This window comes from Carya illinoinensis, chromosome 1 (assembly GCF_018687715.1).
Source record: "Carya illinoinensis cultivar Pawnee chromosome 1, C.illinoinensisPawnee_v1, whole genome shotgun sequence".
In the NCBI taxonomy this organism is placed as follows: Eukaryota; Viridiplantae; Streptophyta; class Magnoliopsida; order Fagales; family Juglandaceae; genus Carya; species Carya illinoinensis.
In genome coordinates, this window is record NC_056752.1 from 476,674 (window position 1) to 490,935 (window position 14,262).

At 34.8% G+C, this 14,262-nt stretch overlaps 1 protein-coding gene across 1 annotated transcript; it reads right to left on the reverse strand.

Annotated features, from left to right (window-relative positions):
• Positions 1-370: 370 nt before the first annotated feature.
• LOC122304211 (basic leucine zipper 4-like) lies at positions 371-1,324 on the reverse strand. Its single transcript, XM_043116331.1, has one exon. The coding sequence runs from the start codon at positions 1,251-1,253 to the stop codon at positions 600-602; it is 654 nt and encodes a 217-aa protein (XP_042972265.1). The 5' UTR covers positions 1,254-1,324; the 3' UTR covers positions 371-599.
• Between the last annotated feature and the right edge of the window lie 12,938 nt (positions 1,325-14,262).

Here is a 14,262-nt window from a genome sequence, read left to right on the forward strand (position 1 = left end):
GCTAGATTTTTTTTTACAGTCGATTACACACCGATTGTATCTGTTGACTATAAAAAGTATTTCTCTTTTTTTTTTTTGGCTACTTTCGTGCGTGATTGCTTGTATTAAAATAAATAAATAAATTCTGAAAAGCACTTGTGAAATAATCACGCGAACTTAAATTAAAATTTGGCAGAATTTTCGTATATTATTATGTTTCCGGGACTGCGTCCGCACCATAAACATATATGAGGCTCAGATTGTAAATTCCGATGGACATGGAACCTCATGTACACGACTTTCGTTTTTTGTATTTTTTGTTTTTTGGGAGAAAAAGCTACTACACGACAGCAAGAAAATAGAATATTTGCTTTAATAAACTAAACACTGATTAACTAAAAGTTTTTACGTACGTACACGATATATAAATTTATATAATGACCCTAGTTTTCAGAGAAACCTGACATTTTCCAAAAATCCCTGCCTACCCCACCACCATTAATTACTTTAGCAGCTTTTAAATCGATATACACAGACACACACGAGAGAGAGAGAGAGATCGATCAGGAGAGGACTAGCTCTTCGTTCTCGTTTTAAGATTATTATCATTATGGTTCAGATTATATAACCAATGATGGGGTTTGTTCTGGCGTAACGGTATTGCATTGCCATGCCGCAGTGAATTGTTGCAGTCGCCGGTACGCCAAAATTTGACCTATCTCTGAGAGTTTGTGTCGGAGCATGTCATATTCGGATTGGAGCTGATTGTTCTCTGTTTGCACGCGGTGACAGTGGTACAAAACGCAGCGCAACCGGTTCGAAAGGTCTCGGTTTTCGATCCTAAACTTGTTCACCTGATTCCTTAGGTTTTCTAAGTGCTTCTGTTTACGCATGCGTGACCTCCTGGCCGATTCCCGGTTCGATACCATCCTCCTCTGTCTCCGCTCGTCCAACGGGGACCCGGGTTCCTCTCTCTTCCGTTTCGGCTCGTCAGAACCGGAATTTGAATTGACATGACTCGGGTTTTGGTCTCGGTCCGGTTCGTAAGAAACGGAACAAGAAATAACCGGTTTGGGGGACTGAAACGCATCCGGCTCCCCTTTGGGAGTTTGGATTAAAGCATCGGGGCCGGAATTTGAAAAAATAGGTTTAGGGGATTGGACGGGTGGAAAGTATTCCGGGCAGTCCAAGGGCATAAAACCGGAATCAAAAGCCGGAAAAGGGTTTCCAAACATAGCATCGGACGGAAAGCCGGGCCTATAAGCGGACAACATGGCAGAAAATAAGGGCAAAACTTTCCAAAATAGAGAGAGGAGGGAGGAGGGAGGGAGAAAGGGAAGAAATGCAGCGTAGGGGACGGATATTTATGGGCTAAAGGAAGGAGTAATTAGAAGGGTAGAAGTGGGGGTAATCTCGTCAGATAAAAAGAGGAGACTGTAGATGTATGTGTATGCGTAGAGGCAAGAGGGAAATGGAATAACTTTTGAGTCAGGTGGCACTATGGTGGGGTTTAAGTGTTAAACATACTTTTATTAAAGGTGACATTTGGGTGGGTAACATAAGCCAAATGGGTCCCCTGCAGGAAAAAGACTGGTTCTTATGCTTAGTCACAAAGAAATAAACTAGTTGGGATCCACTCTGGCCGCGTGTTGGAATCCAATTGGAAGCACGTATGAGGAGCCAAAGTATGGAAGGTTGCTGATGTGGAATTGAGAGCGTGTTGTGGGAATATACGTTCGAGCGAGGAGCAGCAATTAGGCCCATTAATTTCTGAGGGGCTTGGCTGATTACAAGTATGCATGAGAGCTCAGCTACATATAATATTATTATAATAAGCTCAATACTCGTGAATTACTTTTGATGACGACCCATTAATTATTATTATTATTATTATTATTATTATTATTATTATTTTGTTAATATGGACAACTGTTTCGTAATGAGTACTTTGACATCGTTAATCATGGAAAAGTTCTGTACGTTTGAGCTGAGGCCACATACCATAGGGTCATATATATAAATATATATATATAAAGGGTTCTTTAAGTTTTGGAGTAAATGACCTATAGTTTCGTAGATATATAGAATCATCTTTGGGGGTACTTAGGAAATAAATTAAAGCAATTAAACAATTTAAAAGAAAGGAAGCTGTCGAACCGATCATATATGTATATTAATATTGGGGGGTACGTACGTTAATGTTGCTGCTGCATGCATGATCAGCAATATGTGGTTAGCATGCGGCCGACATCTAAAAGTACTTGTGCTCTAATCACAAAACATGGGCAAAAGGATTATCATGATGCATGCATTGCTTCTTTTATTTTCAATTTTCGTCTTTCTTTAGTAAAGATACTCGTGATAATTTTCTCTATCTACAAGCTATATAAATCAGCTAGCTAGCTAGGGATCAGTAGTATACACCATAATCTTTGGACATTGTCGGCGAGCTAATTAATTTGGTAGTTGACAGGCACGTACGTACCTCGTCAGCTTTTAGCTTTTACACTTAATTGCAGCTAGCTTATGGACCGATGACTGATCCACTTGTGCTAGCTACAATTAATTAGTTTTACGATCGACCTTTATTATTAGGAAAATGGGTGAATGTTCTTAGATATAGCAGAGCTGCAACTTCCATATATATATATATAACCTCTGCTAGCCTTGGTACCACGCTAGGTAGGACTTGGGACTTGGGAGCTGTGGGGCGCCTCATGTGAAAGATTAATAAACATTAGCCTCATCTTGGAGTTGAAGAGAGTTACACGATTAATAAGAGACGTACGGTTTCTGGCTGTTTGCTTCAAAACACACACATTATATATATATACACGCACACGTCCAACATTTTCAGTTTCTGACACTTGTAGTGCATATATAAGTACTGTATATATATATGTATTTATTTATAGCTGCTTTACTTTTGGCCAGAGGTGATCAACATGCATCCCAATCGTGAGGAGGAAGGGGGCCGGGATATATATAAAGGAAAAGGCAGGAAGACAGATTTTAAAAATAAAAAAGAAAAAAAAAAGAAAAAGAAAAAAAGAGATTTCAAGGTTATCTATGCCGGGGTTGCTTTAATTTCCTTTTGCAAGAGTACTTGGCGACCTTGTCAATCCAGACACGTGGGGAAAATGTCGAAAGAAATCAGACATGCATGGACTCTACATGATGACTGATGCTCGCGAACCTGTCAAAATTGAACGTATCTGTCGAAATTAGTGGCCGTAACACGCAACCCTTGTTGATTTATAGATCGAGCAGCCTGCATATATGTTTATATGTATATGTATGTGTGTGTATATATATATATGCATATTAAACGGTCCATCGTGCGCATAGATGCCTAGAGTCTTCATATCTATATCCATTATTTTGCTGCTCAAGCATGCAGCTAGGTGGTGGACCAACACGTCACATGCATAAAAAGATAAAAAGAAAAAAAGTTTTCTGAGGCTGCTCTAAACACTGTTCAAACCACTTCAAAAGCCTCCAAGTACTGGTCTGTTTACTGTAGTTTATTATTTCCCCCATCTCATGTTTTCCTTATATATAACTTTCCTAGCTAGGATCGACTAATTAATGTTGCATCAAAAGGGAACGCGTTTAGAGTCTAAACCTTTTGCCTAAGGTACTTGAATTTTAATAATGTTATTGCATATACGCAACTTGTGTCTCATCGTTTCTAGAAGATTCGTCAATATATACTTTGTTTGACAGTCATGCTAAGTAATTGGACATATATAGATATTATATATCCCAGCTAGCTAGCTGTAGTTCCTTTGTCTTCTGGACCTCTGGTTACGTGTTTAATTCTTATCCTCAAGTTGAAGCAAGGGTTCATGTTGTTCAGTCTTTCCGGCCCCACTATGCTAAAATTCCCAGAGAGAGCATAGACATCTGTTATGCAGACAATAATTAATTAGGCTGCTCATGTTATGCACTGTGATCAAAAGGAAAAGATATATGGTTCATGTTGATCAGCCATACGCTAGATAAAATCAAGTGACTTTAAAGTCATGGTGCATTCCAGATGTCCATCTTGCAGACAATGACCCAAATTAAAAGTGAAATTAGGACGAGGGATAAGGTTTTACTTTAATCCAGAGCAAGAAAACTTTCTTTCGTCTAAGATGGAAAATGTTTTACGAAAAACAGTTCTTCACTGTTATGGATCATGTATACATTCCCTTTTCTTTGATCGGCATGCCAACATCCATATATGAAATGGATGTCAAATACAAGTCGCATGCATGGGAGTTTAAAGGTGGGCCAGATTGCACCGGTCAAAGTCCGGTAGATATCCCGGCCGGTAATTCCACAATCAGAGAGATTAGTTGATGTTGCAAAATGTGTTTTTTTTTTAATCATCCAAGATTTTACCATTTACATTCAGTCCTCTTATTGTGTAACATTTTTCGTGATAATCTAATATATATAACTGGATATTTCTACCAATTAATGGGATCAATATTCTAGGGTGAGCGGGGCCTGTAGCTATCTTCAATTTCTAATTTCTTCCACGTCCTCAATTTCCACCAGGATAATTTGGAAAATGCGAGTTTAACTTTTCATCATGAGGAATATTGGTGCATGTTTGTCGAGCCAATAGAAAAATATATATATTGTTGAAGATCAAATTAACATAGTTAGAAAAGACGTTGCCAATTTGGTATTTTCCTAGCTAGCTAGCTAGCTAGCTAGAGATTACTGTCAAAGCACTTGTTTTAATTGGTATGATCAGCCAGCTATATATATATATATATATGTACGTACGTACGTACGTACTGTGATTCAGAAATCTGCAATCATTTCAACGCGATGCCGCATGCTACTTTTACTCCCCCATCTTGAAATTCAAAGCCCCGATTCAGCATGCAATACAATTTTTCTTTTGAAGTTTCAAATTATGTCAAGAAACCTGGCTAGCTATCCGGTGAAAAAACACTGGAAAAACCAAAGCACGCTAGCTTGCTAGTCGATATTGATATATATCGTCCGCGCGCACTCAAAAGTAGTTGATAATACAATCACGTCGTCAATATGCATTCAATTTTTTTTTTTTTTTCCAAAACTCTTCTTACAATTTGGCTCTAATTTCAAGATGCATGCATGGTTGAGTAAAAATATCTAAAAATTAAAAAAAAAAAAACTCTTTTTATATATAGTTTTTATGAAGTGGCGGTAAGTCACGTCATCAATGAGTAAGTTGTGAAATAAATATTAATTCATGTATCATGAATATCATTATTCTATATATTATTAATCATGTATTTACAACAAATTAATTTGCTAAGAAATCAATAATTAAATAATGAAATTCATATCATGCATGTAATATTGGTGCAGGCCAGTCTGATCTGAATTAAGTATTTGAGCAATTAAATGAATTGAGCGCGCGCACATACTAGCAATTTACGAGCTTCGCTAGCTTCCATGCATGCATCAATATTGTCCTGATTATCGATGATCAATTAATACAACCATCAGTTATTTTCCAATCCCACGAGTTTTTCTTCCCTGCAGGGTTTCGGTCACACTAGTACTCATGATCATGTCGTCCTCGGCCTCCTCCAGGCCATCGTTGCAAATTTCCAGTCGTGAGTAATATTGATCAGAATCATCAGAATCTTCTATTGTGTCAACATTAAATCAGGAGCACCGCTCTAGAGATGAGAAAAAGGCCGTTGAAATACTTTGAAAGAGCCATGTGATCACACGACCTGCATGATCATTAATCTTTCTGCGGCATGGAGGGCCAAAGCCAGGGCACCTACATGTATGGACCCTCCTTGGCTGCTCAACCGGGATGATTCCTATTGTAGTAGTACTACTGTATAAGCAGAAATTGGTGGTGCAGCTTATCTCACGAGTGGAAATCTCAAAACCCATTTGATTGGATTGGAGACGGATGTCTCTAGCCACGCCTAGAGTTGGAGTACTGGTGGATAGGCGTCTGAGTGTTGCAATTAATGGGGTTAAAGAATATCTTGCAAAGTTTGTAGTCTCTTTGGATACTCGATTAACAAATCCCATGCCACTATTTCATGTAATAATGTTTCAATGCTTTTTGGCTATATAGGATTGGAGGATCAGGATTATACATACATACATACATACATACATATATATATATAAAAGAAGATAGAAAATAGCAGTCGGGCCGGGAAAAAAGGAAGCTATGCATAATAAATAATAGTTTGGAATTGATCTCCAACCCTGATGAGATTTGTTTGGTGGCCGGGGGTTGTTATGCAAGGATCACCTATCTCTCTATTTATAGGATTACACAATTTTATCGTGCTTAATTTGGCACGATGTGAACAGCAAGTAGTTCGGTTCAAAATATTGGCCGATTGATTGCCTTCATTATTTATAATTTCACACTATTTACATGATATAATATTCCGTAATAAATATATGGAATCAATTAATACAAAAGTACTTTAAGTAAAAATAATAATTAGAACGTTATGTATTTAATAGTGCGTGTCAAGACGACTGTCATGTCACTGGTTATAAATTAGAACTTATATATATATAATATATAAATATAATCATCCTGTTCATGACGATTATGAACAGCTAGCTAGCTATATATATATATAGCTAGGTACGTAATATATATCTAAAATACTTGTTATTAATTTTAACATGTATCTTTTAAAAGATCATCATGAGGTTCGGCTAAGATCACCATGAAGTGATCTTGTCAGTCAATCGTTGCTATCGTAAATTAAATAAAAATATAAAAAAGAAAAAGGAATCAAGAAAAGGATAGCTTATTTACAGAGCTATCTAATAAATTTACGCTAGAATCTAATACCACCATGAATTTGGCTAAGGAGAGATGGGCGCGGGGCATGAAGCAATACCTTGCCGGCAAAGTGGTTCAAGAACTAATTAAAGCAAATTAATTAATTCAGCAGCAGCTAGCTGTACATGAAATGAGTAATGATCTACTGCAAGCAATTATTGAATTGATCAAGCCCATTTTACTTGTTTAGCAAATGATCGATCATTGATACATCAATTAGGGATCGAACGAGTACGTACGGCGCTAGTTCTGGCCGGTACTATTAGATCCATCAGTAGTACCACACTTGGGCTCACGCACTAAAAATATTGTCATCGATTGAAACAAATTGGGTGACTACCTTTTTAAAGAGAATTAAGTGACGTATTAATTAATTAAGGTGTCAAAGGTCATGCACTAAAGGAGAGTAATGTCGTAGTGGTTTTAAACCAATCCATTACATATATATTATATATAGTCTATTGGATGATGATCGATCAATCGATATTGCACAAAAAGAGTATCCCATGATCATAATGTTAGAAGGATGACAGAGAAAAAGAGAGGAAAGGGATCGAGGGGGCGTGGGCATATATATATATATATAGACACTAGGTCAGAGTACGTGCAAAGTACACTTTTCTAGTTGGATTAAATAGATTTTTTACAAAAATAATATATGTGTTTTTAAAAATAAAAAAACTTAATTAATGAATAATTTAATGCATAGAGATAAAAAAAAAAAAGTAATTTTTTTTATTATAATTAAGAAAAAAAGTAAATTTTAGCAAATATCTTTGGATAATGATAGGTTAATAAATATAATAATTACATATTAAGTTGCATTAGAAAACAAAAAGTTTAGTTCAAAATTAAAGTCAAAATACATTAGAATAATATAGACAAATAAAAATAATATCATTACTACCACAATAAATACTGTCATCACATTCAAAAAACGCATAAGATTTGAGATTTTTTTGAGATGTTGGACGATAAATTCAAATCATGTGTTATGATATATATATATATTTAATCTTGACATATCTGAATAGATCTTGTTTAGATTTGAGTATTTTTCTTTATGGAGGTTATTTTTCGTTTTGTACTTATTGTTTTTTATTGTCATTTTTTTCATATAGATTTGAACATTTATATTCAGATAAAAAACTGAATGTTTTAAGGAAACTTGTGAGAGGGTGGGTTTGAGGGGATAGATAGAGAAACAGATATCGGAGAGTGAGAGATATGTTCGAGATGAGAGGAGAGAGGGAATCGAGAATGAGAGAGAGAGAGGTAGAAAAAAAATAATTGTATCTCTAAGACAAGAAAGCAATGGACTTAACGGAAAAATAAGAAAAGTTACTATAACAGTTAAATAGCCACTGCGTGTTAAAAAAAATAATAAAAAAAAAAAACTTGATTAATTTACTCTTTTTCAAGAGAAGCTCGTACATGGTTATATCTACCCATTAATCATATAATTCAGTTTGTTAGGTTTACAGCATCTTCTTCTTTTTCAGTTTTTATAATTTTTTAAGTTTATAACACCTTCAACAAATCAATACATGTTTTTATTCATGTTATATACTTAATATATATAGTTGGGTTGAAATATCCTAATTAAATAGGTTGATTTCGTAATTGTAGTTTTCAGTGTTTTAGATTGAATACTTGGCTTATATAGACAATGCATCTACGCCAGCTAGCACCGAGATACGCTAATAAATTGCATGCCCAAACTGCATTTGCGCTCCCGCCCGCCCAGATAAGAAATTCTTATTTCCTCCACGGACCCAACACATTGATGGATTAGATTTCATGAGGAGCTTACCTAATTTTATCTAATTAAGCTGTTTTTCGTATATATGGTACTATTCAGTTTTGACACGAGAAAATGAATTATCAGCTGGACACCTAGGCAACTAAACTAGCAGCGCATGACAATTAGCGTTGCTATCTCTCTCTCGATCACTAGTCCCGGCCTCGGCTTCGTCGACTAAAATTTAATGTGTTGTTTTCTTTGACTTAATTTACAAGTTGCAAGTTGTAAGGCTCCTAGCTAGACAGACAGGGGCGGGCCCAAGTGGGCTCTTATTATAATTAAGAACCACGTTCAAAACTGTTCACTGATTGTCAAATTGAAGCCCGAGGATGGGATATTGATGGTCCATCACTAATGTTACTATTTTTGTACAGAAATGGTGTAGATTTTATAAAAATAAATTTATAAATTAAGATAATTTTAAGTGATATATTAGATGTATTTTTTTTTAATTTTTTAATTTAATATGTCATATTAAGATAAGTCAATTTAATTTATAATTTTATTTTTGTGAAATCTGACAAAACATTTATAAAACACCCCTTTAATTATTGGAAAGAGAGTGGGGAAGTAGCTAGGAAAAAGAAAAAGATTCAAATGGCCAATCCCACTAAAAACATTTGTCTGTGAATGGGGATTCTTCTAACTTTCCCTAAGGTAGCAGTCGACATGAAAGTTTATGCGCATACATGCGTGCGAGTCGTCTCATCGATATCACGAGCAATGCTTGTAATTAATAGCTCTACTATTAATCATCTCCTAAGAAACCGAGAGAGAGAGAGAGAGAGAGAAAAAAGATAAGAAAAGCGAAGTACTTCATCGATCAATGTTAGCATGATTCATCATTAATCATTGCAAAACAACATAATGGTCGGTGGTGCAGCTAGCCTGTACCAGCTAGGTGGATATTACAAACTCTTTATCAATTCCCTTGGAAGCCAGTCACGCAGTTGATTAATATGGCCGGATACAAGTTACAAAAGGTCGCGTCTGCATCATTTTCGCCTTTAAAGTCTTCTTCTGCAATTTTGATCAAATACTACCAAAGCTGTTACGCATAATTTTCCAACCCTAATTTGCATCTCATATTTTCTTGCATTCACACAACAAAGGACGAAGTCGTTTTTATTCTCTTTTTGACTATCTTTTGCAAAGTTTACATCAATCTTTTTCTGTCCATACCTCAATCATTCAACACCACTAGAATTATTGATGCAAGTTCATGATTGCCTTACACAATTTCCTAATAACCGTTAATTCTTTAGTAATGGGGCCTTTTTGTTTCAGGACTCTTTCTTGGGTCGTATCTTCTAATTAAACAGAGGTTCTTGTAGTTTGATTGCACCTATCCACATCCATTGCAAAATTGAGACAAAATTTTATCCTTGTTTCCACCGACAATTGCAGGCTTGGAGGACAGTTGCTTGAACTATTATTTATAGATCCATATTCCATGCCGTTCGATCGGGCAAAGATTTTCTATCTCTTAGATGTGACAATTGGGATGGCAACATGCGAAGCTCTTTATAATATAAATATACATATTATAATAATTAAGAACACTGTACGTACTTACTTACTGCAGATTAATGGAGCCATTCATGTTCGATCCGCGTTAACATGTTGCAGTCAAAACGATCTTCTTTTCGATTCTAACATTGAATTTTGAAATATATACAGTGTGAAAGCTAGTACAAGGTATCAATAATTTGTCCTCGAATTTTCTCCTATATGGAGCCCACGTCGCATACAGTCTGACAGTGACGACGACGTAGAAAACGGTACCATATAAATGGTATCGGTTTATGTTTACTTGCAGCAAAATATAATTCAGTTTTATCATTTGCGACATCATAAGATCATTTACCTGTACGTTGTGAATCTCTTGGCAATTCATACAATAAATTGGTCGAATAAAGGCCAAAAAGTAGATTATCTCTGGATTCTTCTTAAGACTAAAGATTAATATTGCATGTCAATCATCTTTACCTGGCCAAATAATAAAGCTAGCTAGATCGATGGTAAATTGGTGGCCTATGGTTAATCATTTAATTGACCGGTTTATTTTCACCCAATATATGTAAATCGAGGATATAGTACTATTGGTTTGTGGAGCCTAGCTTTATTCGTGTATCGGCCTAATTTGATGACCCGACTCAACTCAACACAAATGATTTATGGTTTTTGACAAATTTTTAATGAGGCTTAGGCCATGGAGCGTAGACTTGAGCCAATAGGTCCAGACAGAAAGTTTGTTTGTCATTTGCATGACAGGTGACTTAAGCGAAAATAAGGTAAAGACTTCACTCAAGTCTTGCCTAAGTGAGAATTAGATAGAAATCTCACTCGAGGTGCGCTCGACACTCTGCCTAAGAGAATAATGCATAATAGTAAAAATTAAGGTTTTCATCGAGTAGCACTATAAATATGTACTTAATGATCAATAATTTTGTGAATAGTAAAATTTCGTCCCAAAATATATTTTGAGATTCCTTAATATAATAAAATCTTTTGCAACTCTGTGAACGCAGGCACATGACCAAACCACAATAATTTTATATCGTGTGATTAATTCATTTGCATATATTTGCTTTCACTTGTTTGTCATGGCTATATTTTTCACAACATCTAAACTATATTATTCTAGCAAGCTCGGAATGTTTTTTCTTTTTGGGACAAATAAGAACTTCACAAATAATACGAAGGGTGCTCTTGTTGGGTCTTTGACACTGAGGAAAGCCCAAAATTAAGCTTTCCGCAGGTGATCATATTAATGCATTTTGTTTCTACAATATCATTGGCGGAAGACGCGCGCAACTGATAATCGAGCCAGCAAGCTAGTCATCATGTTATCCGGTTCTGAGACTAAAATAATATTTGAGGCTAAAAAAATTTAGAATCTAAGATTTCATCACAATTCTTAAAGAGCTAGCTAGCGTGGATCAAGTTGAAGGCCGAAAACCGTACGTACGTAATATGCGAGCTGCATGTTAACATTTAATATTTTGTAGCACATTATTATTAGTCTACTAATTAAATAACAATGGCATTAATTGGTATGAAAATTGTGATAGATAATGGCAAATTGTGCTGATTGTTTTTTATTAGGCCGGCAACCTCAATATGGCTAACCACCTATTTATAGTTCGAATTGTTTTTCGTTGCCTTGGAGTTGGCAAATTAACTTAGAAATATTTGTCTTTAGGATAAAAAATTATCGGGTAATTCAGTTAAAGGACAGTAATGTATTTGAAGAGTCAAGAAATACTATTCAAGGAAAGCTCCATCATGTGCAATCAAAGTGAAATGTTGCAGTACTACATGTCAACTACGAAGGAAGAAGAGAGAGAGAGATATATATATATATATATATATATAGTGCTACTTTTTATTGGATTATGATCTATAGTTTGAACAAAATTATTTTCTGATTATAAAGGCTGCCTCCGCTGGATTCATCTATATATAGGCACACATATATATACATGCACGCAAAGTAGGGAGGCTGGGGGAGAGACAGATCATGAAGGAATTTATATATATGCGGCTTGCCCAGCTCAACATTCCCTTTACCTACCGAAAGAATCTCACAACAGCTTAAAAAATCTTTTTGACTCGTTCAAGCAGTGGCTTTCGGTTTCACATATATTCTTTACGACAATATATCTTCAGATTCCTTCCCAGCTGCCTCCCTACTGCATTTTTCTACATTTCTGATCTTCTGCCTTCTACTTTTCCTAATTACTTTTTTTTAATAGCCTTTGTCTCTTTGATCAACATCCGTGAACAAAAGTATATGTGTGTGTATATAAATAATATATATATATATATACACGTAGATATAGATTCTGGCTTGGCTCGAATATTTCTTCAAAACTTTTATCTTTGTTTCCCGTTTGTAGGTTTTTAATAAAATGTAAGTTTGCCTTAGTCTTACATATTTCTTAAGTACGACATACTCCCGTGATCAACAGGAATCTACGAGCAGAAAACATGCATGCATGATCACGGGCGGATCATTAGCATTAATTACGTTCATTAATTTTTAGAAAATTTAGCTAGCTTTTATTTTAGCATGATCTATTAATTTGTTGTTTTTGTGTCTGTGGGTTGACTATGCTCTAACCTTTGGATAAAAGGGTTTTAAGTTCAGAGTAATGGTAGAAATTCCAAAGTGATGCAATTGATTTGCTTGTGTTTAATTGTTGTACATATAATATATATTAATAGAATTATCACAAAAATTGGGAGATTTTGATCACATGTATTATATATAATAGAGCAATGCTATGTATAGGGGACTGCAATGCAAGCTAGCTTAGATAATTTTATTTTTAAAAATTTTTTAAATTATAAAAATATCTCTTATAAAATGATTTTTTTTAATAAAGTGTTTACAGATCCCGTCCTCACTTAGAGACTGTAAATAGAATTTTTCTATATAATAAATAAAGAATTAGTAAATATTAATGTCCGTTCAAATAAATTTTCATATTATCCTAGCTAGCTAGCTAATTGGATTTAAACCGACGCGCGTGTAATATGACCTTATAGTATTATTTAGCAGGTAATTGAGGGCAGGCTGGCCTTATCCAATTCTCACAGCGAAACCTTCTAGTGTACGTTGACTAATTTGATCACTTTGCACATGTCAAGATTTTTTTCTTTTACGGAATTATATATAGTGCTTGCACTCTTTAAAACATGAATATATACAAATAGTATTTATTTGGTTGTGAACAGAGGGAAGAATAGAGTCATCATGATTTGCCCGTCCATAATCAACGGTACTATATATGTGTTGAATAGTCGTCAATTTGTGCTTCTATTTCTCCGATATCGTCGTGATGGTTAAGTTTTAGATGATCATGCACATTGGCGACTTTTAAAACAAAAATTTTTTGTATAGTCATTTTTATATATTTTTTGTATACTCTATATATTAATAAAACTGGCTGCACCACTTTTTTTTAATATATATATAAAAGAGAAATAATATATATAGTTATGGACTGTATAAATACCGCATAATCATTTTGAAAAAAATGAGTAAATACAGGACTCACATGAAAAATAAATAATTTTTTAATAGTAGATCTTACTCTTTTTTAAAACGATTGCGTGTCATTTACGCACTTTACGATTGTATGTATCATTACTTTATATAAAAGAATTATTTTAACTAATCATTTCAATAGAGTGTATAAATAGTATGTAAAAATAATTATATGTAGAAAAACTCATTTTAAAAAATTGGCCAAGTAAGTAGTACGATCATTTAATTGTTCTTAATATTAATCCTGTGGGCGCGCCATATGTAAATTTAGCGCATGCATGCCCACATTTGGAAGGCCAGCATGCATGCATAGTAATTGTTATGATCTGTCCGTCGATCATGGCCGATGCAGCTAGCTAGGGTGCTTCACTTGATCTACATGAAAATGAGTACTCATGATTTTAATTTGTTGTTAAATTATATATAATATGATCAGTACTTATGTTTAAGTACATATATATAATTGTTCTAATCAACGTGTAATTAAGAAGGTACGTACGTTCTATCAAAAAAAAAAAAAAAAAAGAAGGTACGTACGTAGCTGAATTAGTTTGCAGTTTCAGAAAAATCGTTATTCCTCTGTATACTAAGTACGTAATA

Excerpts from the sequence above, each read along its gene's own strand:
- LOC122304211 (XM_043116331.1), bottom strand. The coding sequence starts at position 1,253 with ATGTTGTCCGCTTATAGGCCCGGCTTTCCGTCCGATGCTATGTTTGGA.